Genomic DNA, 26,728 nt, shown 5'->3' with positions numbered 1-26,728 from the left:
TGTGTGAAACTTGCCTCTATTCAACTGCTGATAACAGAAAAATTAAACAAGCTAGAAACAAAATATCTTTTTCTGATGAAAGTAGAGAGTCTAATCTTTCAGACTGTCATCGTACAAAATATTCTGTGGGTCTGTAAAAATTAGTCAAAATGCTCTAACACGGCTGGCACTGAGTGGGTAGAAATTTTGAAAATGGCTGGCACTGAATGAGTTAAGGGTAAAATTAAAAAAACGAGTTGATTATGGGCGTGGCTTCTGGAGCATTTAATACACGCCCAGTCTATACTATAAAATCTCCAAAGAACAATCTATGCTATGCTAACTAGTGACTCAATGCTCACTATAACTCTATTCACTATTATCTCAATCCAGCCTACTTACCGCATATGATAGTTTTTATAGGAGGGGCGGGGCTAACAGTGCCGATTAGTGATGTAAGAAGCCACCAAAGTGTTACAAACCACCACTCTCAGCCAATAGCAAAATTCAATTGTAATAGCTGGGTTTCAACCCATAGAGGGCAGTCACTCTTACATTTTACAACATAATATGCCAAATTAAAATACTTGGACTAAAATGTCAAAAACTGGACTAGGATCAATCAAAAGCACTACTTGGTTTACCAAATACATTTGTTTTCAGAAGAAAAAAGTTTTTGGAGTTTAGTTACACTTTAAGGTTTCACCACTCTTACAGCATTAGAGCTAAAAATAATGCGCAAAATAGACCCTCACTCACATTAAGCTTCTTCCATCTTTAGCTACAATAGGGGTGCCAAACATACCAACTGGCCAAATCTGATGGGATCAATATGTTTAATCAAATTTTTTTACCTCTAAATCTGACATTATCTCTCAAAGGTGCAAAAAAGAGAAAAGAAAAGTAAAAATATGCATGCATTTATTTTACTAGGATTGTCAAACTTCTTAGTTTAAAGGTAGTTTTAGTTCAATATGATGTGAAGAATACCAGACAAGTACATTTGTACCACTATAACCTGTGAATGTTGACCAGTCCCCCTTTATGTTTATTTGAAAACACAATTTGTGCTTTCAACACAGTAAATCCTGAGCACTCAGCTGCTTGTATAATAAACAAATGTAATACCAATGAAGAAGTAGACTCTGTTAAACTAAACAAAATCCCAAACTACAGTATTTGCATGCATACTTTGTGAAAAAAGAAATACAACTCCCACGTCTGTTCTTAGCCTTTCACAATAAAGGCCTTGATAAGAACTATTGCGGAATTAGAGAATTATAACATGGGGTAACATCTCATTCCAACTTTTATGTGGCCTTAAAGAAAAATCAAAGATTTCCCAAAACATTGAAGCTTTAATCAGAACTTATCTAACTTTCCAATCTCTCCTCAGTTTCGTCATGAATCAGTTTAATCTCAGTGAGGACAGACAGAGGAGTCTGTGAGTATTAATGTGTTCTTCTTTGCATGGGAGAGTTTTAATTAGTATTTGCTGATGCAGCAATGAACCGCGTTCACAGACAATGTATCATGATTTCACCCACAGAGTCCTGATGGTTTTTAACGTACTTTGTGCTGCCTAAGGTCACAAAAAATCACAACTAACCACAGCATGACTTTCCTAATGTGTGTGTTTGCACACTGTGCAGTAATGCGTCTTTAATGTTTCATGAACAAGACTGGCCAAAAATGTATGTTTATTTCTCTCTAATTTAAAAGCTATTTAAGTTAAATATACAATATAAATTACATTTTTAAGATGCGATTTATAATATCTGTGTATGTTTCAGAAGGTTGAACACAAAGCTTCACATATCGTCATCCTTACAAAAGTGCCAAAGTCATTTTTGGGCAATTTTGATATTCTCCCATGTGTGTAAGTCCAAAAAGCCACGCAGCGGTGCTGTTTCTGGCTGTGCGCTATTCTCCACCTGTACTTAAGTTAGTCGCTGCGCGCCTTCATCCCAGTTATGCAATGTGGGTGGAGCAGCCCTGTGTGCGTAAGTCCTTTTCCTGTTACGCACTTCTAACCCTGGAATAAGTGCAGCGCCCCCGATAAGGTGAAACATTATACTGCACTAGAAATATGGACTTAGTTACATTTGAAGCCACACGGACTCGTGCGTTGTGCAGCAGCAGCTGTGATCACTCAGCTGCTGCTGCGCGATTAATTAAAACTCTGACAGACGCAGACTTCTGTCCACGTTGGTCACAGTGATTCAACTATTTTCATACAATGTCCAACGTAAAGTCACAATTTGATCCACTACAGAGTGAAACGAGCTGCCATATGCAGATGAGGGTGGACCAGAAACTGTTCCCACACATATTTTTTTGGAAGCTCAGGTCGCTTTAAGCAATTTATATTTAAAACTGTGTATTATGGAAGCCAATAGTTCTGTTTCACTGCAAACATCCCTCTGTATTAAAGCAGGACGCTCTGCGACCGGGTTATTTCCTCATATCTACAGCGCATCTAACTCAGTCACACTTTACAGCGATGATGATGATGAAGGTGATGATGATCAAGGAAAGAAATTTTAACTGTGACTCAGTCACACTGCAATGATCTGATCCAATCAACCTGTTATATTGTTTATCAATGAAGGCGTTTCAAATTAAAAGTGAACTTTATCATTTTCTCAGATTTCAATGACATTTACAAGCATTGGGAAAACTCCAGGTTCTGTGATTTCTAGACAGCCCAAAAAAATGACATCACCGCCTCCTTTCCTTCAGCCCACCGTCATTCACACATACGCGCCTTTGGTCTACCTTACGCATGGTGGTCGTGTCAGCAGCCTGGACCGGAGAATACGCGTAGGAGAGAAGCGCGTAACTGCAGGCACGCAAAAAAAAAAAAAATCGCTTGAGTCCAGATGGGAGAATAGACCCTTAATGGTACCAAACACTGGTGAAAATGTGATCTCCTTGGCAGAGGTGACATAATAAAAAATACTAATCATGTAATGCAACATGCAAGTGCTACATAATTGATAACATTGTTCACTTTGCTTTTTAATATTTATATGTGCTACATATATGGAATTGGTTGTCTGCTTTAAACTCACAGTGAGAGAAGTTAGAGTTAACAGGCCTTGCTCAACGACTCACAGTGATAACCCAGGGTGGATTCAAACCAGCAACCCTCCATTTACAAGTCTGTTTCCTTAACCATTAGTCCACCATTCTATAATATTTCACTATAATACAATACTTATTATAATTACTATTATCATCACTTTTATTGATATATAATACAATATACTGTACAATACATAATACGAACATTTAGTGATAGTATTCATTGATTTGGTGATTTTGATGCCTTTTTTTTAAAGTAAATATTGAACATGTGAATAAAAATACAACACACTTGCTGTTTATTGATTAATGCACTGCAAGTCTTGGTTCCTGGTTTAATGTGACTGATTGGACAGTTCTGAAAATGGCTGCTGTGTAGTTAGTCGCTGGTAAAACAGCAGCAAATGTGGAGCAGCTCTCGTGGGGCAATGTCTGTTCTCCTGTATATATATATGCATACACTCCCAATATGCATTTTTTTAAGAGTTATTGCTGTGATCATATCAGAACTAAAAAATATATTAAACTAGCCAAATTGTCATACAAAAAAACAAAAACAAACTAACACACACATACCCGTAACTGTGCATGTAAAGGAATCACTGCGACTCATATCTGTTAACAACTGAACTTTGGGACAATCACTGCAAAACAAAAACAATCGTATTTTCATAGAATTAAAAATGAAAAAAAGTGGGAAAATAACAGAAAAGAGTTAAACAATAAAAAGCCCTTCAGCAGCCAAAAGGTGCTACCTTGGCATAATTTCCCTCCACCTCACACTTTGTACCTACTATGCTACTTGTGCTTATGCTTCACTTGGATCATCATATCATTCAACTCCTCGGTTCCAGCTTCGACTGAGAAGACGAGGCCTTGTTTCAGCTTTTATGTGATTATTTTTTCTCTAATGAGCCCTCAGCTGTCAGTCGGCTGACGGGCCTGTCAGAACGACAGGAAGAACAAAACGCTGCTGCTCTGCCTTCACACTTTTCCAACTGGAGGAACCAGCACAAGATGAGGAAGGAAGAACATCTCATTTTGTGCTGATTCAGTCAAAAATAATGAGGATGGAAAGCTCCAGTAGGTAGCTGCTGTCCTGAGCCACATGCAGCACATCCACCTACAGCTCTTTAATGCATCACAGCAGGGCAGACAGAACCTCGGAGCAGTCACAACAATGTTTCCGATGCAATACAGAAGCCCGAGTTACGCATCTGACAACGTTAAGGCATGTTGTGATGCAAACTAATTTCTAAGACAACAATTGTGCAGAATGTCGTAAACGAAGCAGGTTTCGACCCCCTGCTGTGAGCCAAATTAGGAGGAGAGTGAATCAGCTTTCTGGAAGTTTACAGCATGATAAAAGAGGATAAGTTTGAGGGGGCAGGCGAGGATACAGTGGAGTGTCCCTGCTTACTCTTTCTGCTGGGTGCTCGGGTCGGAGCAGGAGATGTAAAGGACTTTCAGGGCTGGGGCGGCAGCGTGTGATGATCCATGAAGAGCGGAGCTGGTGGATCTCTCCTCACTGATACACGCCTCTGAGACTGATGCCACAATGGAGTCGCTGTTCAGCAGCCAGAGCTGAAGGAGGGATAGAGGGGTCACTTAGCTTTTGGGAAAAAAAACAAAAACCGAACGCAGCCATCCACTCAAACGGAACAGAGTTAGGATGATGCATCGAATCTGCCAAGAGAGTGTCAAAAGCACTACATGGTTTTGCTTTTAAAATCATTGCAGCCTGTCATACTCATTTTCAGACTGCTTTTCATAATCAATGAGCCCACTAGCTTTTATGATGAAAATGGCTCAGCAATAAAAAAAAACCATCTGATTTCTTTTCTACATTCATCTTTTCTGTTTAGTTACAATCATTCTTCTAAATGTAGATGGTAAAATATCAGACGTGTTTTATGGACTAATGGGAGGCTCAGTTTAAGGAAGTGATGATTAACAGAGAGTTTTTAATGCAGTGGTTCTTAAAGTGTAAATATACACCAGGGCTTTTGCTGACCTGCCACTAGGGGAAAATAAAAAAATGCCTTGATTATGGGCGTTGCTTTTACAGTAGTTAAGACACGCCCAGTCACAGCAGCCCCACCCCCACAGCGCTGCACAGTTCTGCGTGGAGCTGTCAATCAATGCTCACTGAGGGCTGTGAGAAGAGGAAACCAGTCCCTCCTCCCATCTTTTATAGGAGAGGGCGGGGCCAACAGTGACGATTAGTTGACATCACTGATCCAAAAAGACATCACTGATCTTTTCTCAGCCAATAGCAAAATTCAATTACAATAGCCAGCGTTTAACCCATATATGGGCAGTCACTCTGACATTTTACAACTAAAAACGCTAAATACCACTAAATACTAAAATGTGAAGAGTGAAACCAGGAGAAATAAACTACTTCATAGATGTATTCATCAGAAAAAAGTGGTTTTAGGGTGTACTTAAACTTTAAACCAGCGATTCTCAACTGGTGGGACGGGACCCAAAACTGGGTTGCGGGACCTGCACTGAGTGGGACGTGGACAGCTGGTCAAAAATAAATACTTAATGTCTCTCATGTTGGACTTGTCTTTTATTTTGAAAGAAACTTGTCTTTTTGCAGGCATGCTGTGAAATGCATGTTGCACAGGAAAACATATAGATTGATGTTTTAAAAAAGATTATATATGTATGTGTGTGTTTTCAACAGCTATAAAAAAAAAAAATACTAAGTCTGGTTGGTTGAATTCTAACAAAAGGTGTCCCAGGGTGAGACCAGTTGAGAACCCCTGATTTAAACAGTAAAGATGATATGTCACACGGTGAAGACAGAATGCCAGCTGTAATTCTTCACAGGAAGAACCTTGGATATCACAAACCAAATACAGATAACTTTCACTTCTGATTCAGTTATAAAACTAAAACTATTTAACTGGAACCTCTTATAAGTATTGTGGCAGCTTCGTTTGTAATATCCACAGCAGGGCCTCCAGTAAAAATTGGATCCAAACTAATTTTCCACCATTAAAAATATAGAAAAACAAACGTTACCTTTTTGTGCAAAGCAGCAGAATGACCGTAAATATATTAGGAATGAAATTCAGTAATTAGGCTTATGCTGATAAATTTACTAAGACTGGTGGTGGTCATCTTATTGTACAATGAGAAATAAAGCATCTTTACATTAAATACTGAATGTAGCAGAAGTTACACCACCAATACCACATTTTTATCCCTTCAGAACGCTAAGGTAAAAGATAAATGTTCCATTTTGTATTCATTAGTAGTTTTCCTGGTACAAAAAAAACAGAGCCCTGGGTGCATATTTGGGAATTAAATGTGCTGCATTTTGGTTCAGTTTTATCTATGATGTTTTTGCAATCCCAACTTTATTTTTTTTAATTCTGCCAAAAAGCCAGTCATAAAAACAAAATGCCTTCTGGGACTTCTGTGTTTTGCAAATGCTTTGACTGAATCTTCTACTCAAACTTAACAGAAAACCACATTCTAGTCAATTAAACCGGGAGCAACATTTTCAGAGAGAAATGTCAGCTAAACTTATACACTTTAATGATTATGACCCTTGGTTTTTTCATTCCTTTTTTTCTGTCACTTGAGAAACATTTGTACATGTTAAAAATAGTTTTTGACATGTGGTGAGAACTAAAACAGACACTGTTTACGTAAAGACAGAAGATAGAGTGAGTAAAAATATGCTCAACTAAAATATTGTTTGGTTAAAATTTTAATACCAAAATTATTCTAATAAAGTTTAAAATATTTTATTCATGTATTTATTTATTACTCCTGCAAGTGATGATTGCTTTCAGCAGCAAGGTTGGTGTTTGGGATTTTAACAAACTTTTAACCATGAATAGACCTCACGACATGGAAGATACCATTAAATTATGGTCAAGGGGGTCTGGATGAATTTACTGATTCTGGACCAGTTTCAAAAATGAAAAAACTCTCATTATTAGCAAAAGTTAAGTTTTATTGAATTATGTTGTGTTTAGGGCTGGGATAAACAATTTTTTAAAAACGATTAATCCAGCAATATTTTTTTCGATAAATCGATTAATCTAACGATTCATTTTTCCAGTTCGATTTGACTCGACTTGATTCGATTATCCATTATCTCCCCATTAAAAGACTAAAAGTAATTTATACATGTTGATTTACATATCTGAAATGAAAAGAAAAACATGAATTACTTAACATTGCAATATATGTTTACTGCTCTTCAACTCAAAATTCCAAAATAAAGTTAAAGTATGAACATAAAAGTACACAATTATGCATTCAAAGTCAGAGGTAGCATTCAATAAAAAATAAAAAGGCAGTGGGAGCCAACAGCCTGTCATGGTGTCCTTCATGAACCAACAGAATTTAAAATGTATGTTGAAAACACGTAGGCCTAGCTTACTGATAAAATTGCAGCTTTTAATTCTTCATTCACATGAACATAACAACTTAAAGTAATACACTCACATTTTTTTAAAACTCAAAATTCCAAATGCTAATACAGAAAGTGCTTAGGACGAGGGTTAGGGGGAGCAGCTACCTTCGACAAACGAGTGCGTGCCTTCACTCTATTGAAACTCAGAGGAGCCACTCGCGCTAGTTATTCTCCGACGCCGCCATCTTTGTTTTGGTCGGACGACTCATCCGCGTGCATATTTTGCGTCAACATATTGTTTGTTTTTCGTTGTCCCGGCCCTAGTTGTGTTGGTGCATTAATTACACCACCAAGTTTCACCTGGATCAGATCCAGATTGCATATTCCGTTGGGATTTTGGAAAATGTAATATAATAATAAATATACTGTATCGTTATTAATGGAGATAGATTTCTTTTTTTTTAAGTCTTTAAAATGTGAATAAGAATATTTTATACTCGTCTGAGAGCTCTTGTTGTTTTAAAATGTGGACAAAGAGCTAATGAATGCAAAAACTTTGCATTTAATAACTTGGACACTTCAATCAACTTACATTGTGGAGTTGCGCTTGTGTTTTGGCAAATGGAACAACTGAAATTAAACCCATAACCACTTGTAGCTGATTGAAGTGAAGTTGACAGTTTGCCAACATGCCCAAATCCCCATTATTAACAGCTTTGTTTGTGTCCTGATTGGTTTGCAAACGTCAATTGTGTTCCCCTCTCCAGTGCTAGAGTGCTCTATTTTTAGTCCACGTCACTGGTTTCCGTGCATGTGCCCAGTGCTTCTTACCAATAAGGTGGTCTTCCCGTCAGGAGTCTGGACTGAGAAGCGGAAGGAGCTCAGCGTGTTCGATAGGTTCTGCAGCCTGGCGGCGATCGTCCTCTCCACAAACACAGATCTAGAGAAACAACACTCAGTCATTTACACACTGATGGTCAGTCATAGGACTGGGTGATATGGACTCATATCTCATTATTTCTTCTCAAAATAGCGATATACGATATAAATCCCGATCATTTTATTTCAAATAGTCTGACCAGAAAGACAATTCTGGGTTAAATTTGATTATACAAATGCCAGACAGACACATTTATTAACAAACAGCTGCACAATATGTTCCACTTCAGTCTTATTCTCCTGTATGGGACAGTACGTGTGAGTGAGTTCTGTAGTGTGGCTTGTTTAGATAAAGTTGTGGGTTGGGACGCACTCAGCAATCCATCTAAATGAGATTTTCATGCTGTTCTGAGGAGAAGAGAAAGCAGTGACTCCGAAAACAAGTACCAGTATTCAAAAATCAAACAAGCTATAAAAAACATAGATTTCGATAGAGGCGATATTGTATTCTTTTATATCACCAAAATAGAAAACTCGATATATCGCCCAGCTCTAGTCACCCGCTCTCTGCCTTGCAATGTAGTCAAGAGCGGCTCATATCATAACAACTCTCCAAGCTAGGATAACTATAAATACTATATATATATATATATATATAAATACTTTAACTATAAATCAAAAATATTTTAAAAAATATATTTTCGAGAGTTGAAGTCAGGTTTATTTTAGTACCTTCAGAAATAGTGTGGAAAAAACAATACACAGTTGAAGCTAATCAACAGTGTCTCAGATATAGGGATAAAAACAAACCAGCGAGTTGATTTATTATGGCTGAGATTTTTATCCTCACAAGCTAAAAATATACCAGACTATTTAGCTCCTCACCTGCACATACAGTAGGCACCGATTTTCATTTGTTTTCCCAGAGGACACTATGTTTTTTTCTTTTTTTCCTATATGTCACCTTGCAGAAGTTATGAAGCGTATGAAGAGGAAAAACTTGCCTGTTAAGCAAAACTTCCGGCTTTCTGTCTCCCACAGCGGGCTCCACCACCACCTGTGTGATGTACAGTTTCAGGGTCTCTGCAGGACGCAGCAAAGATAAGCTGGCATGTTGTGCTGAGACGTTTGGAAACATTTGTGAGAAAGACGCATACCTGGTGAGACAACTTCACCCAGCACTAAGGAACAGCTCGCACAGGAGGCCAGAAGCAGGCGGCGGCAGGTTTTCTGTGGGAATTAATTGGTCACCAATGTACGGTACACAGATCTTTTAAAAAAAAAACATAGAAAATGAAATTTGTTCAAGACTTTTCTATTATTCTTCTCTCACCTTTGGATCCTGAGGGTCCTCTGCACCAACAGGACTCACTTCCTCAGTCAGGGTCTCCTTACAGCTCCTGTCTTTGGTGACGAGGACGAACGTGTCCCCCATTAAACAATCCTCAGCCCGGGGCAACAGCTTCTTGTTAAATGGATCCGGATGGCAGCACCAGTCGTCCACGATGGTGTTCCAGTTACCGTTGGGCAGAGGAAGAACTCGCTTGAAAACTCTGAGGATCAGAAGAAAAAAGAGAAAATAGGATAATAATGGGGTTTTTTTATTACAAGGACAGGTGATTTTTCTTATAGAGAGCGAACAGAAGAGACACTCTTGGCTTAAAAATACCAATCAAGTTGCTTTTTTTTTTTTAAATCGATTTTTTTGATCAAATAAAAGTGGGAAAGAGTTGAAGGAAACAAATGGAATGAGGCAGATATAATGTAAGGAAGTTTGATATGAAGCCAATAATTTTTGCTATGAGCAAAACACTTATTTCTAGAATGAAATTGCATCTCATTCAGCAACTGCAGCAATCACGCAGTGCGGTGCCATTTTCTTTTATCTCACAAAGACAGTTTAGCTTTGCATAGGTAACAATTATTATTGCCATAAAACACAGTATGAGCATGATATTAAAAAGACATGACTAGGGGTATCATAGACCAGTGATTCTCATCTGGTGGGTCGGGACCCAAAAGTGGGTCGCAGACCTGTATTGGGTGGGTCGTGGGCAGCTGTTAAAAAATGAACAAATACTTAATGTCTCTCATGTTGGACTTGTCTTTTATTTTAAAAGAACCTTTTCTTTTGACAAGAATGTTGTAAAATGCATGATGCTCAGGAAAAATATATGGATTTATTTTTATCTTTTTAATGTGATATAAACAGTATGTGTAAGTTTTCAACAGCTATTTTTGAAAAACAAAATTTAATGGTTGAATTCCTAAAAAAAAAAAAGAAGAAAAAAAAAAAGTGGGTCATGATTTAAAGACTGTGGAAATTGTGGGTCCCAGTCATAGACAATAAAAAAAACCTCCTGATTGAGACTTCATGTTCCAGCATTTAGTTTTGAGTATGCAGGTTCTCTCCAGGCCAGAGATCAAAGACTTAGTTGTAACTTGCAATAATTGCTCTTCAGTCAGTAAATGTACATGGTTTCCTGTCTTAATGAATCCTGGACTGCACAGTGTTGTACACTAATGTCTATCGCAGTGTTATTCAAAAGCAGGCCTACGAGCCACATGAGGCACCGTTTGAGACTATTGTAAAACATCTACAGCAGGGGTCACCAAAACTGTGTGCTGGTTCATAGCTATTGTATTGTCTGAAGGGCTACATGTTAGAAAAGCACTTATTAAATACTACATTTTCATGGTTAGACTTTAATTAGAAGGTAAGATAAAAAGGAAGGCTAGCAGTAACTTAAAAGATAGGAAATGAATTATTTCTCCTAATTCATTCAATAGTTTCATTTTAATTATATTTTATTGAAAATCAATTCAAAATATACCTTATATCTTATCTTATAACATAACACTGACCATACACTAGATCTGCAACACTTACTGCAAACACATTTGTCACAATGTTTCTGTGAAAATAAACATTTAAAGATGGTAATTTAATACTAAAACTTTATCAGCAGTATTTAACTCCACTAAGTACTAACTACAGCTCTTATGTATATATATTTATCTTTGTGAGTTTGAATCCTGGAAAGTAAATCAGATTTTAGATTGAGCTTATTGGTGACTAGAGCTCCTGAGGGGCCCTCACATGGTCCATGCGGGCTACCTGGTGCCTGCGGGCCCCGTGTTGGTGACCCCTTTCATAGTCATATGATGGTTGTAAACATGGATGAATATGCACACTTTTCACCTCTGAAATGTGAAATGATCAAATATGGGAGAAAATGTTTTCTTTGACTCTTCCAAAAAGTGTTTAACATTAAAAATTGACTCTAAATAAGCCATTACAGTAAATGGGTGTGTAAATATCTTCGTCCATCACTGTTAATCCTGCAATACAGTCCATTATTAGGCTATTAGGAGTACAGTCACTTGTTTCCCAGTACAGCCCACCCTGGACACCAACAGGGGATATGATAAAGAAAACATCATCTTGCTTTTCCCGCTGCTTCCGTTCTCTCCGGCCTCGTTGACAGGACAAATAATGTCTCTGGCTACTTTAAGTGGGTTGCTGCAGAGAATTATAGCCGGAGGGTTCGGGTCTCCATTATGTAGCTACTGCAATTTTCCTGCATGTCACGCCACTGACCAAACAACAGTATCCATCTGTGCTTCCTCAAGGTAAGAAACCCAATTGCTTTTAATAGAAAACACAGACCTTTACATCACCAACTCAAACTGAGACACTCTGACATCAACCTCAAACTTTAGCAAGGCTCCGTCAATCAATATTTCATTTTCCAGTGTGGGGCCACCAAAGCAAGCTACAGCTAAATCAGCCTCAGCAACCAAACTTAAGTAACAGTGCACATGCATTCAGTGAAGGCGGAGTTACGTTGTTAGAGACTTTTAATGCCAGAATCTACGTTGCTTTTAATCCTTATGTGTCCTTTTATTCTATTGTATGATATATCATGTAGAACAGTGGTTCCCAAACTTTTCACAGTCCTGTACCCCTTCAGACATTTAACTTGAAGCTATGTACCCCCTACTCCTGCACGCCTCAAAAACATAATAATGTAATGCAGAGTTTTTCAACCTTGGAGTTGTGACCCAATGAGGGGTTGCCTGGAATTCAAATTGGGTCCCCTGAAATGTCTAATAATTTAGATTATTAAAACTACTGATTAAAAATATATTTTTTAAATGTTTTAATTATTATTTTTCTATATATTACACCAGACACACACAAAACAATCTTAAACAAATGTATTCTACATTTCACTTTCTCAAATATAAATCTTGTTCAAATAAAATGCAGCATGAAAATATCTGAGCTGGCGCATCTTGTCACTTTGTGCACAGATTTTTAGACACTAAAAATGTGTGATATTCAGTGACGTGCCATGAGCACAAGGGTTGGATAGGCAGGGCGTTGCAAATCGAGACCACCATTGTCAACACCAGTGATAATTTCAAATGTTTCTGCTGGCAAGTGTTAATCTAACAAAATCAACATCGTAAAACACCATTAAAGAAACATAAACAAGTATTTAATATAACCTCCATACCCTCCCAACAAGATATATCTCATGACACAACAGCGGATCTGTTGTTTGTGTTGGAAACGCTGGGAAAATGACAACAACAACTCAGAACAGCCTCAGTGAGGAGCATCCACAAAGCCAATCCTTCCTTTTGTACCATTCACTGTGAAAAATACAAACACATTTCTGACCTTACCTTTGCTGAAGGTCTGGTAGCTCAGGTGTTGGTCTCGTTTTTCCTCAAAAGAAAGTTTATTTCTCGTCTCTAGCGCCGTCATCCTGCCTGTAGTGTTATCCCGCCCACTAGTTAGAGAACGTAGCAGCGGCCACGCTCTACAATCAATTCACTAATGCACTGTGAACTTACGTATAGCATTTAGCATAGCACGGTTGCGTCCAAAGGTTTTCATCTTGGGGAACTGACTGCGCATGCGCAAACACATAAAAACACGCTATGGCGCCAGAAGCAGAGCAGCAATGTGCTTTTGGGAGAGGGTGTGGCCTCCTCCTGCCTTACAGCGAAGTGAGACTGTGCAGCGTCTCTGTCGTACCAGGAAATAGTGCTGTTTAGTCATTTGAGCTATGAAAAGCACAAAATGCTGACACTTTCAAACTTGAAAAATGTATCATTTATAATTATATTATAATTAAAACAAATAATCAAAATATCAATTCATCCTTGGGTAGGCACTGCCTACCTTGCCTACCCTGACTGCACGTCACTGATGATATTATAACGTGTCACGACCCAAAAAAGTTGGGAACCACTGATGTAATGTCATATACTGTAGCCCAACAGTAAAATGTGTTGATGAATTGTACGTATCCTGTTGAGGAAATAATAAAAAATAATAATCATTTATAACCATGATAGCCTTAAATTGGCTAATGTGTAATTTGTGGCAATGCATAGAGGCTCCTGACTGTTGGTCAATTTTCCAAAATTATTTTTTTTATTCATGTACCTGCTTTGACAATTTGCATACCCCTACCCCACTTTGGGACCCTAGGATGTAGAACATCATAAATAATAACAATGCTTAATTTGAGAAACTTTACTCTCTCCTTCAGTTACAGGGGGTGCTTATCATTTGAAGCTACATTATGGATTTAAACAGTTCATGTATGGTACTGCAACAAAAATGAAATAGAAAGCGGCCGGCGGCCTGATTTTATCATGAATTTACAACATTAAACAATGCGTCAATGCAATTTTTTGTAGTCAACAGTATGTCACCAATCGTTTTTGCATTATAGTATATCACACATTGTGGTTGGCGCCAATCTCAAAACGGTCTATATATTTAATTTTATTTTTTCTTTTGCCCGCCACGGCAAGAATCTCGAACTCCGCCTATGGTCACAGCGTCAGTGAACAATCGCTCCTGTTCCCGCGGAGGTGGATGTAAATAAAAAAACATTTCCACTGACGCCCTTCCCGCCCCCACCTGTCCTCCAGCAGCCTGGTCGTGCAGCCCTGGCAGTGGAAGCAATAAGTCTCCTTTGCCCGAAGCGTCTCCATCATGCTGTCAGGAGGCTCTGTGGGGGAGCAAAGGCAAACAAACAAATGAGGAGAATGTGTTGAAAGGGTGGCAACCTGCAACCATATTGATAAAATACGAGGTGGCAAAGGCGGCATGGTGAAGAATTGAGCCATCAATCTGAGGGAGATTGGACTGTCAGCGACGAGCCTGTCTGTAAAGTTGTCGGTGACAAAAGCCGTCTCAGCAAAAGCTAAAAGCGTCCGTCTACAGATCTACATGAACGATAGAGCAGCGGTCCTCATTGGAGAAAGGCACAGCAGGGAATACAACATGATAAACTCAAGTTACATTTTAATAGAGTAAAAGCTTCTGATGAGAATTAAATATAGTGATGAAATAAAAATGGGGGAAGGGGCATCAAATTACGATTAGCAGAACAATATTAAACCACTGTGTCATGGTTCGGCATCTTAGTTTCAAAAATGAATTATTGCAATGACAACTGTAATAATTTTGATATATATTAGAGCAGTGGTTCACAAAATTGTCAGTCATGTACCCCTTCAGACATGGAACCTGAAGTCATGTACCCCCTACTCCTGCACACTTAAAAACATAATAATGTAATGTCATATATACAGCGTAGCCCCAGAGCAAAAATCTGACCCTTTAGAAATTCGGTCTACAGGAGAAGGTTAAAAAAATAGAAAAAACATAAATTATTGTCCAGATTACCAAATAATTCAGTTGTAGATAAATCAGCTAGGATATCTCAGATATCTAAATACACAAGTTCAATGTATATTCCACAATATTTGGAGAATCGCAATTTTCCCAGGCTTTTTTCCCCATGACTGCAGTCATTTTGAATTTGAAATTGTTCAAATAAGTCCATTTTCCTGCAATTATTTAACATAATTTCCACAAATTGGTCCCAAAGTAATGAAATTTTTTAGAGAAAATCCTGCAGGAACTAATATGTCACTTATTGCTTGAATATTGTTGGCGCCTTACATACATTGTGTAAAGTACAAACATGGGTACATTAATGTTCTATTCACGTACCCCCTATGTCAATTTGCACACCCCACTTTGGAAACGGAACCTAGGTCTTAGAGCCAGTGTGTTGTCAGTATTCACAGGCAGAGTAGTTAAACGTAAATGTGCAGCAGTCACTCAATGCTTTAACAAAGGAAAACAAGAGGGTTAGGAAAGCAGAATTATGCTTAAAAAGCTGGACTAAATGTTATGAGGAGTGATTTTACTCAATGATATTTTCACAATGTGGGAAAAGGGCTGTATTTCAAAATACATTTTTGTACCTAATGTATAAAAAAACTCCCAGAATTTAGTTTTGGAATGAAAATGAAAAGCATTATTTTAATCAAAAGGTCATCCAAACTTATGCAAGATGATTCAGCTTTGTGCTAATCGTTATCATTTATTTAATGTTTCTAAGTTGGTTTCCTGTTGGTGGGTGTGTCACTAACTGATCATTCACTACATCTTGCATAAAATGGAAAACTTCAGCACAACACATATTTTTGTGTATTACTGACGCACAAAATAATTTGGGAAAATGTTCAGCTTCACGATTTTTAATGACACTTTAAAATTTGAAGTAAAGTCATGGATAAAAACAAGGTTACGATGGTCAACAAAAGACTAATTTTAGCATTGAGAAGTGAAACAAACAACACAGGCTGTTTCACGTGTTCCACTGTAGAGATTTGTCACACATTAGATGTCACACAAACTAGATAGTTACAAATTTACATTGTAAATAGGGGTGTCCTGAAAATGAATATCGAATATCAGATTCAAAATTCCAATTTTTTTTCTCGCAATTCATTTTTTATGTATTTTATTCAATTGTAGAAAACTGTAGATATTATGTTGAAGGCTAAAATTCATGTAACCAATTGGTTAATAATAAATGGGTCAGTTTTTCTCATACAGTACCTACTGTTGCTGGCTATTGTTCTCTGTTTGAGTAACAGTAACACTTGATAAAGCCTTTTCTAACATTGCACACTACAAAATAAGTAAATAGTTTTTTAATAAAGACAATAAAAAGTAATAAAAGTATGTACGATTCATGTTGATATCGGATCAATATCAGTATCGGCCGATGCACAAAGCTGCAAGATCTGTATCATATAGGAAATGAAAAAGTTGTATCGTGACATCCCTAATTGTAAAGTAACTATACTGACAGTTCAAGCAAAAAGTTTTTGGTGTTGCAGTAGATGTTTGTATTGATACGTGAAGGTGAAGTCACTAGGGGGGGGGAAATTGGTTAAAAATAATTCTTCATCACATTTAACTGACTCAACACACAAGACAAAAGACCAGAAAGCCAAATGATGGTGCTGACTCTGGTCGCAACACTCACCACTAGGGATGTAACGATTAATCGTAAGGCAGTTAAAAATCGATTCATAGGTATCACGGTTGACATCGATTTTCTGAAAATTGAATCGCAGTACTTTTTTTAACCATCCACAAGTCTAGGCGGCGGGCGGAGTCTGCTAATGCTCTCTTTCTGGCCGCATTCTACTCTTAAATATGTTAATAAATGATTCATTACCCCTTTAGCACCGAAAGAATATCTGTAATATTCCTTGAATATCTGTAAAAGTCACGCTTTTCTATTAGCTCTGTCTGCTAGCATAGCTGCTCTTCTTCACTGCAAGATATCTGCATGCCAACCGACCACTGTGTTACCCGCGCCCTCTGCTGGTCCAAACAAATATGACGTAAATCAGTGCAATCGGTTTTTTTTTTTTAAAGTCCAATTGTTAAGGCACAAAATACATTTTCAGTTGCACTTTTAAAAGAAAAAGAACTATTATGCTGTTTTCATTGTTTATTATAGAACCAGAATTAAAATTAATAGGCTTCATTTTCATTTGTATTATTCCTTTATTTATTTCATTCAAGATTTATTTTTAGTTAAATTGCACTGTTTTGAATAGTTTATCAAGGAATTCTTTTGACAATGAAAAATAAAAGGAAAATAGTACAGCATTTTCTAGTTTTTTTCCAAAAAAAAAAATTTGTCTACAGTCCCATTATTTAAAATAAATCGTGAGAGAATCATATCGTGAACCCAGTATCGTGAATCGAATCGTATCGGGAGTTGAGTGAATCGTTACATCCCTACTCACCACTGAGCAAAGGAACCGTAACCCCCTTTATAGCCTCTCAGCTGACTTTGATTGCAGTCAGCTGAGGAAGAAGATCACAGGTGCATCCAATAGCTCCTGATTATCTGTAACCTAGATCCTCAGAAAACTACACAACAGGACCTTTGAGAATCTGTCCATAACACCTCCCCTTAATAACGTACAGCTACTGTATATAGTTGATGGAGATGCTTTAAGAGAAGAAGGCCTGTGGCAACATAACACCAGAGCCTTCATGATGATGGAAAAACATGGATTTCACGTTTTGAAAAACAAAGAAGCTATCTGAACATTGTTTTTTTTTTAAATTTAAAATATGAAACAGAAAAACCTCACATTCATGTTTTGGGACTACAATCACGTATATACACACTATTTGTCTCTGGAAAATGGGTTACAGAATGTCTAGCAAGTGTAGCAAATGGACGTATATTTATGTCAAATTTTGCTCATAATCTCATTCAAAATCACGGCTGTGCGAGATTTCGTGCAAAAGTAAATGTTAATAGCTATACGACACAGATTAAACACTTGCTTGTTTTTGGACCATATCACGCATTTTCACACAATTTTTTTTCATAAAAATGGTGGATGAGTGTCTAGCAGTGTATAGCTAACGGACATTCTTGCGACATAATCTCACGTGATTTGAGCGGAACCCTTCCGGCTTCTGTAAGTCATGAAAATATAAAAAAATAATAACAGTATTGGATAGGGGTGTGATGAGATCTCGTACCATGAGTTCTCACGAGATTAAACTCGACGAGAGTTCTCGTCGCGTTATTTGTGACCTGTGGGGGCAGTAATGCTCCTTTGCTCCATCGAGCCTGCCAGAAACTAAAGCAGGAGAAGGAAAACAAGAAGAGGAGGAGGAGTTTTAGTTCTAGTTTTAATTTATGGAAGAAGAAGTTTATTAACAGTTAAAAGAATATGGCTGTGTAAATGCAGCATGTTGTTATTTAAATACGTGGTCAGGCTCTGTTTACACTATTTGCACTTTGTATTGACACTGGTCAGAGTAGAACTTTGATTTTGCACATAATATTGTTTGCACTTGAAAGAAAGAAAGAAATATATCATTTTATTTGAACTTTTATATATTTTAGTTTTAGTTTCAATATGTGGAAGAAGAAGTTTATTAAAAGCTCAAGCTTACATCATGCATGTAAAGAGTTATAATGAAACATTTCAAAATGCATGTGCGACTCAGTTAAATAAAAATCTGTTGGTCCAGTCGTATATTTTGTCACTGTAGTTTTCTTAAAATCTTGTCCCATCTCGTTCTTCTGAACCCAATATCGTGTTTCGTCTCGTGAAGCGGAGTGTATCGTCACACCCCTAGTATTGGACTATTAACCCTATTTAGCGTGTTTGGTACAATTTCTGGAAGTTTAAAAACCAGTAAAATTGTCTAATTAGGGAAGGGCAAATGCAAAAATGTAAAGTGAGGCAGAAAATGGAAAATCAGAGCTTCTACACAGCTAGCCTAACAAGCTAACCAGAGATGTAGCAATGGACATTTTGACCTGCTGGATGTACTTATCGCTGGATGTTCAAAGAACCCATAAACGGTTAAAACCAAAACACCATTTTTCTGACCAGGTCCAGATATTCTGGCTCAGCTTTAGTTACAATCAGCAGGGCAGGGTATTTCTCCTTAAAAGCAATTGTGTGGAAAGTATTTCTATCAATCAGGTGCTTTTAATGAGGAACATATTTATGAGCCCCAATCAACTCAACTCAGAGTCAAACAGGAAACGCTTCAGCGAGGAAGAAAAGTGACAAAACATCATGTGATTAATAATTATGTATAATATGCATAATTATGTTTTCTATAATTAGTATATTCACCTGATTTTTAATTGGACTTTGAGGAACACTAATTGGACTGACCTTGATCAGTGTTTTCCCCGCTGCTGATGCGCAGTCTGAAGTGGAGCTCCTCGCTGCTCGCCTCTCCAGCAGGCGTAGGAACACACGATCCTTCCTCCAAGGTGACTTCTGCAGGTAGAGTCAGGGTCAGATCCCCTCTGGGGGTCTGGATACAGAGAGAGGAGTCTCTGCCTGTCACCTGCACATCTGCAGGGCATTGGGCCACATCCTTCCTGTGGAGCAGATGAACAGACACTAATAACATGTAAGCTCCTCAAACCGTCATTGGAAATGAAAGGATAATTAAATGAGGTGGAGAGAATTAAGAAATCATAGAGAATAACATTAACACAGTATATAAATACAGTTTAAAAAGAGAACCAACAGTGACTCTTAAAAATCACTTAATGTCTTAAAAATACTTAGATATTAGATCATCACACACACTATACTGTACTGTTATGACTAGGGCTGGGTGATATGGACCAAAACTCATATCTAGATAGTATTTCACAATATGGCGATATATGATATAAATCTAGATATTTTTCAATTCAAATAAAGTTCTACGAGAAAGAAAATTCTGGGTTAAATTTAGGGGTGTTCCGATCTGATATCGGATATCAGTCCGATATCAATCTGAAAACGGATTCAAATTTCCAATTTTATTTTTTGCAATTCATTTTTTATGTATTTTATTCAATTGTAGAATACTGTAGAAATTATGTTGAAGGTTAAAACGTATGTAACCAAATGGTTAATAATAAATGGTAAAAGTATTCTCTGTTTGAGTAACATCACTTAATCAAGCCTTGTCTAACATTCCACACTACAAAATAAGTAATTATTATTTTTTTTATTAAAGGAAAAAAAAAGTAAAAGGTATTTATGATTCCCGCTGATATCGGATCAATATCAGTATCGGCCGATATGCAAGGCTGCAATATCGATATCATTTCGGAAATAAAAAAAAGGTGTATCAGGACGTCCCTAGTTAAATTTGCTGATACAAAATGACACACAGGCACATTTATCAACAAACAGCTGCACAATATCTTCCACATTAGTCTTTTTCTCCTCTACGGGACAGCACATGTGAGTGAGTTCTGAAGTGTGGCTTGTTTAAGGGAAGGTCTGGGTTTGAACCCACTTGTTTTCTTTAAAAATGAGAAAAAAATAAATGAAACCGAGAGAAAACAGAAAATAAACAAAATAGTTCCTCTATAGAGTGGAAACCTGTCAGAGCTCACTGGTCCTGTCTCCTAATGCCCAGTAATTAAACCAGTCTGCTTGGTGCCACCACAAAGAAAAACAAAGCAGCATTAGTTCATGTGGAGCGGTGACTAATGAGCAAAACTAAACTAAATGTGTTGTTTTTCATACATTAGACACAATTAGCGTAGCTGCTGCATTAGCTAAACACACACTGAATAAAGACTTCAGAATGACTGTCTTAACAACAGCTGTGGAGGATGTGTAAAAAGTAAAAAAAAAATAAAAACACAAGCAGGCAGGACATGCTCCGCTGCTTTTAAAATCCTTTTTCTCCATCTAGTGACGCTGCACAGCAACTACAGCCACAGTTCAGCATCCTGCATCAAACATTTAGTCAGTCACGCCATCATTTTCAGGTCAAAAGATCATAGAATTTTCTTAAAATTGGCTTTTTAAACCATGAGAGTTAATAAAGAAATAAAAGAAATCTATATCTGCTAACTATTTAGGATGCGTTTAAGGACAGAGACTCATCTTTGAAGATATCTACAGCCAGTGATTATTGTTGTTGAGAGTAGGGCTAATAATAATGGCAGTGGCTAGGGATGTAACGATTCACTCGACTCCTGATACGATTCGATTCACGATACTGGGTTCACGATACGATTCTCTCATGATTCATTTTACAAAATGGGACTGTATATAAATGACTGAAAAACATTCCTTTATTTTTTGGGGGAAAATACTATACTATTTTTCATTGTCAAAAGAATCCCTTGATAAACTATTCAAAACAATGCAATTTAACTAAACATAAATCTTGAATGAAATAAATAAAAAAATAATACAAATGAAGAAGAAGCTTGTTATTTAAATTCTGGTTCTATAGTAAACAATACAAAACTGCATAATAGTTCTTTTTCGTTTTAAAAGTGCAACTGAAAATGTATTTTGTGCCTTAACAATTGGACTTAAATTTTTTTTTTTTTTTTACTGTATTTAAGTCAGATTATTTGTTTGGACCAGCAGAGGGCGCTGGTAACCCAGTGGTCAGTTGGCATGCAGATATCTTGCAGTGAAAAAGAGATGCTATGCTAGCAGACAGAGCTAATAGAAAAACATGACTTTTACAGATAGTCACGTAATATTACAGATATTCTTTCGGTGCTAAAGGGATAAGGAATCATTTATGAATATGTTTAAGAGTAGAAGGCGGCCAGAAAAAAAGTATTAGCAGATTTCGCTCACCGCCAACACTTCTGGATAGCACCCTCTGCTGGTTAAAAAAGTACTGCGATTCAATTTTCACAGCATCGATGTGAACCTTGATACCTATGAATCGATTTTTAACTGCCTTACGATTAATCGTTACATCCCTAGCAGTGGCTAACCGTAAAGTTGCCGTATCATTATACTGACATTCTATCCGTACGCAGTGCCCATATTTGGCCAGTTTAGGTCACGTGACTAAGACTAAACCGTATCCTAAACCTAACCCTAAAAATTGTTGCGATTTTGAGTTATAACCCTAAACTTAAACTTAACCCTAAAAATTGTTGCAATATTGGGTTATAACCTAAACCTAAGACGCTACGTACGTGTACTTTGTTAACTGTACCAATAGCGCCGGTGGTTGTCCGTACGGCAACCATACACTTTCTATTTTAATTGGTTGACAAAGTAACAGTATAACATTAACAGCATATTGTTGGATTAGAACAGATTCAGCCGGACCAAGGACGACAAGTAGAAGACTAAGCCCTGAAACATGCATTATATAATCCAGGTGGAACAAAGATCAATTTGTATCAGGATAGTGGGAAGGGAAAATTTTTTTTTAATAAATTAAAGGATGAAAAAGCTTCTTTAATATATAAACTAAAGTTGGGACGATACATCGTGCAACAAGATATCGCGATAATAAAACATCACACAATGTATTGTTGAGGGAAAGAGTGGCATCCTGGGATCAGATTGAAAAAAATCCACACTATCTACTACACACCAGATTGTTATGGTTTGTCTTTATCTTTTTAATGTTCCTACTGTCCTATCGAGCTCTCCAACTGAAATGATCTGCGTTCTTTCTTTCCAAAAACATTGTATCGTTACTGTGAGTCCAATATCGTCTCTCGTATTATATATTTAGTGTATCATCCCAACAGGGTCAGTAGTTATATACTGAACCCAACCGATACCCAATCCTAGTTATTAGTAAGTGTCTATTTGTACGGTTGCCGTATGGACAACTTCCGATGCTATTGGCACGTTTACCGAAGTACACGTACGTAGCGTCTTAGGGTTAGGTTTAGGTTTAGGGTTAGGGTTATAACCGTACATCGCAAAAAAATTTTAGGGTTAGGTTTACGGTTAGGTTTAGTCTTAGTCACGTGACCTTAGCTGGCCAATGAGGGGCGCTGCGTACGAATAGAATGTCAGCATAATGATACAGCAGCCGTACGGATAACCACTGTCTTATTAGTAAGGCATTATCTCCTAATATTCAGCCAAACACTTTAGAAACGGGGTTTGGAACTCATTATGGTTCATATTCAGACCAGTTTGATTTGAAAAAGGCAACAATGGAAAAATCCAAGCACTATTGTATAAGCAAAGTACAGAGAGAATCTACTTTCTCTCACGCAGAAACACATTTAGGTTTTATCTAAAAATCTATATCTTCCCTCAAATTTGAACTTGTAAGCCTGTAGAAGGCTGTATTGGATGCTTATGACATTAAATTCATGCCAAAGCCTAAAATAAATAATAATACAAAACACGTGTTAATCGCGCCCAACAATTTCACAAACCAACAGTGTGATTTGCAAATACAAAACACTCACAAAATATACAAAATAAGGCCTTTTGTTATGTCTTCAGTTACAAAACAATATTGTTCAAGTGCAAAAGAAATATCCTTCAATTACAAAACAGGACATTTCTAAAAAAAAAAAAAGTTTACAGGCATTTGCGCATGGATCTGCAAGGCGGAGCATAGCCACGCATGCTAATGAATAGTTGACTTAACAGGCGTACCGTAGTTTTGTATGAAGTCAAGATTGACAATGACTTGAGATATTTGCAAAATGTGATCAGGTTTTAGTGACAATATTAAGTTTTTCTGCAACAAGCAGTGGCTGAAATAACAGGTCATTTATTTGATATATTTTTAAAAGACGACATAACATTTTTTTTAAATAACAGCAAAGCATAACAACAGGTTACATGTATTCTGTTTTTTTTATTTTGCAGAAAGGCTGTACTTCAATTAACTTAACAGCAGCAAAACTTAGCATCTGCATTGCTTCACTCCATGGAATTAAATTCAGAGGGTCCAGCTCTAATAGTGGGGTCTCCTAAGTCTTTTCCCCTGGTCAGGGGTCTGCAACCTTTACTCTACAAGGAACCATTTAACCTCATCACCTGGATTAAAGTCCTCCTGGAGCCAAAAAAAAAGACCTTCTCAATGAAGACAATACAGTGTATGAAATGATATACAGTTAAAATTATATAGAATAATGTTTGATTTTATATTGATCATGTAAATGGAAACTTAAAAACAGTTTAAAATAAAATAAATTGATATCAAGAAATAAAACAGTATCTTACATGAACACAATGTTATATCAAGAATTTTTTTTTTTAGTTAATGTATTTGAAAGGCTACAAAAACTTGAATTTGATAACACATGATCATATGATCAACACATGCTAATTTGCTCATTTCTTGCCACACATAAAACATGCATATTTAACCTGCACATTGCTGGTTAAATGAATCTGTTCCCACACAATTAAAATCTCTATTTTCTTCCAGAATAGTGTTTTTGTTGGTTTAATTATCTTACCAGGGATTTAAAACTTAAGGTTGCCACAGGTGCAGGAAAGTTGATGGTCTGTATATGTTGCAGGAGGTGAAGTAGGAAGGTGCTGAGTCATTGCACAACCTGATTTATTTTAAGTTAACAAATTGTTATATCTTGATTTTATTTGTCATTAATCATTAATAGCCTCTGTAAAAAAAAAAAAAAACTTTTATTTGAATATTTTTTTTTTTTAAAGCTATAGGGAGCCATTGCAAAAGAGTCAAAGGGCCACATTAGGCCCCAGAGCCGCAGGGTTAGGGTTAGTGTTAGGGTTAAACTAACCTGTCTTACGACGGTCTAAACCCTAACCCTGCCCTGCCCTGGGAGAACATCTGGCCTGGCATCATAGTCCATCAGTTCTGGTCCCTCCATGCTGATTCTGATGAGCGTGTACGCTCTATCGCTGTGCTCGGACCGTTCTTCCTTTTTTACTGCTGCCCTCAATGTGAGCGAGCACTCAGTGAACGGCTCGTTATGTCTGGCTCCATTCTTGGACCGCGCGCACACCAAAGGAACACATTGGTGTTTATACGCAGCGCATTCACCGTTGCATTAACCCCAGCCAAGTTGTGTGAGCGCGCACCGTCTCCTCACCTGCAGCGTGGAGAGAGAGAGAGAAGTACACTCTGTGGGACGTGACAAAGCGCTCAGCCACTCCGTCCAAAATAAAGGTCACCCATATGCACTCGCACGGATGCGACCAGATAACATTTTCACTCGCACACACTGAAAATGCACTTGCATATGCAACCATTTTGGTTGCAGCCCTGAGACATGTTTCTTAGTATGTGTAAAACATACTGTATTCGTCTGATAGGTACGTTTCTTATTTGCAAAACAAAACAAAAAAATCCTTATTTGTTAAACGTTGAATGATGTTTTCTATTTGCAAACCACACTGAGTTTGTTTTTGTGTATTGTTGGGCATGAGTAAAACATGATTTCTGAGTTCATGAAGTTTTGGTGATTTACCTTCATAGTTAAAGGTCTAAGTAAGTTGCCTTTAATTTGGGAGTGTGCTTGGGAACTATGGGCCAATGTACGCTAACGTATGCTAATGTTAATTATAGTCCAACAAACAAACGATAGGTTTCAAGTTGTGCAATCGCCAAAATAATCACCTCACATAATTTTTAACAGAGCATGAGTTTAACTGCAGATAATAAAACAATCCTCCATGGAGCCCAATTACAGATCGTGCACCGTGTATTTACCTGATTATAAGCAGTCCACTCTGCAGCGTTTTCCTGAGCTCTAAGAACACTTCCGGTCCGGGTGTCTTAGATAGCGTCTGCTCTGCCATTACTGGAATAGCTGGGATGATTAAACTGGGAATTACAAACAGTTATGAAGGAACCACAGAGAACTGCACGTGTCCGAACGAAGCAGCTCTTTAGCTTGTTTGACTCAAACGCTTTGCCTCTGTGTGACGTCACCCGTGTCAAGTGCAAAGATTACAAATATGATCCGCTTACTTTTCTTCAAAATAAGAGTCACTTCACTCCAGACATGGGCAACTGGCGGCCATTTTTTGTCATAATAAGCCCTCAAACACACAAGCAAAATGACAAAAATACAGAAAACAGCAGCAAAAAAATATTACTACTAAAATAATTACTCCCAATACACAAAACGACTAAAAGAACATGCTAAATGACAAAACAAAGTAAAAAAACAAAAACAAAAATTAGCCCAAAACATACCACATTTGATAGCAATGCACAACATGACAAAACAAAAACATGGAAAATTGCAAAATTACAGAAAAGGATAATGAAAACACACAAAACAACAACAATAAAAAAAAAAAATCTGAAACAAAAATTAGCAAAATGACTCAAAAAAAAAAAACATACAAAGTGAAAGAAAAAAAACACAAATCGAATTCCAAAATCAACAGAAATAACTGATGAATGCACACACAAAAAAAAAAAAAAACTTAAAAAAACATGTACTAAACTACAGAAAAAGAGACTAAACCCTTTGCTCTAAATGCTGAGAGGAATTGTGATAATGTGGCCCTCGTATCAGTCAAACACATTCTTGTGGACCCCTACTGTGACAAAAGATTATGGGTCCTTTAAATACATTCTCTGAATCTAAATATTCTATAACTTTTTTGAACAAACAGAAAGTGAGTATTGCAAAAGTCTATTGTTAAAATGAAATAAAACACAAGTATGAAATAAAACACAAAAATGAATTAGATTGAGGGCTGCATGTGGCCCCTGAGCGGGCCCTTCCTCATATCCGCTATTAGTTACGTGGTATAGAG

At 37.2% G+C, this 26,728-nt stretch overlaps 1 protein-coding gene across 1 annotated transcript in view; it reads right to left on the bottom strand.

The window, feature by feature from the left end:
• ube3d (ubiquitin protein ligase E3D) overlaps window positions 1-25,878 on the bottom strand; it is a 36,818-nt gene extending 10,940 nt beyond the window's left edge. The window contains exons 1-8 of the mRNA XM_028470778.1: window positions 25,668-25,878; window positions 19,394-19,605; window positions 14,277-14,367; window positions 9,663-9,882; window positions 9,487-9,559; window positions 9,334-9,412; window positions 8,282-8,390; window positions 4,487-4,650 (exon numbers count right to left, since the gene is read on the bottom strand). Coding sequence (XP_028326579.1) covers window positions 4,487-4,650; window positions 8,282-8,390; window positions 9,334-9,412; window positions 9,487-9,559; window positions 9,663-9,882; window positions 14,277-14,367; window positions 19,394-19,605; window positions 25,668-25,756 — 1,037 coding nt within the window. The 5' untranslated portion in view covers window positions 25,757-25,878. The remainder of the gene's footprint in view (window positions 1-4,486; window positions 4,651-8,281; window positions 8,391-9,333; window positions 9,413-9,486; window positions 9,560-9,662; window positions 9,883-14,276; window positions 14,368-19,393; window positions 19,606-25,667) is intronic.
• Between the last annotated feature and the right edge of the window lie 850 nt (window positions 25,879-26,728).

This window comes from Gouania willdenowi, chromosome 16 (genome assembly GCF_900634775.1).
Source record: "Gouania willdenowi chromosome 16, fGouWil2.1, whole genome shotgun sequence".
NCBI classification, from domain to species: Eukaryota; Metazoa; Chordata; class Actinopteri; order Blenniiformes; family Gobiesocidae; genus Gouania; species Gouania willdenowi.
Note: the sequence above shows the minus strand (reverse complement) of the source record. Positions and strands in the feature narration are given on the sequence as shown.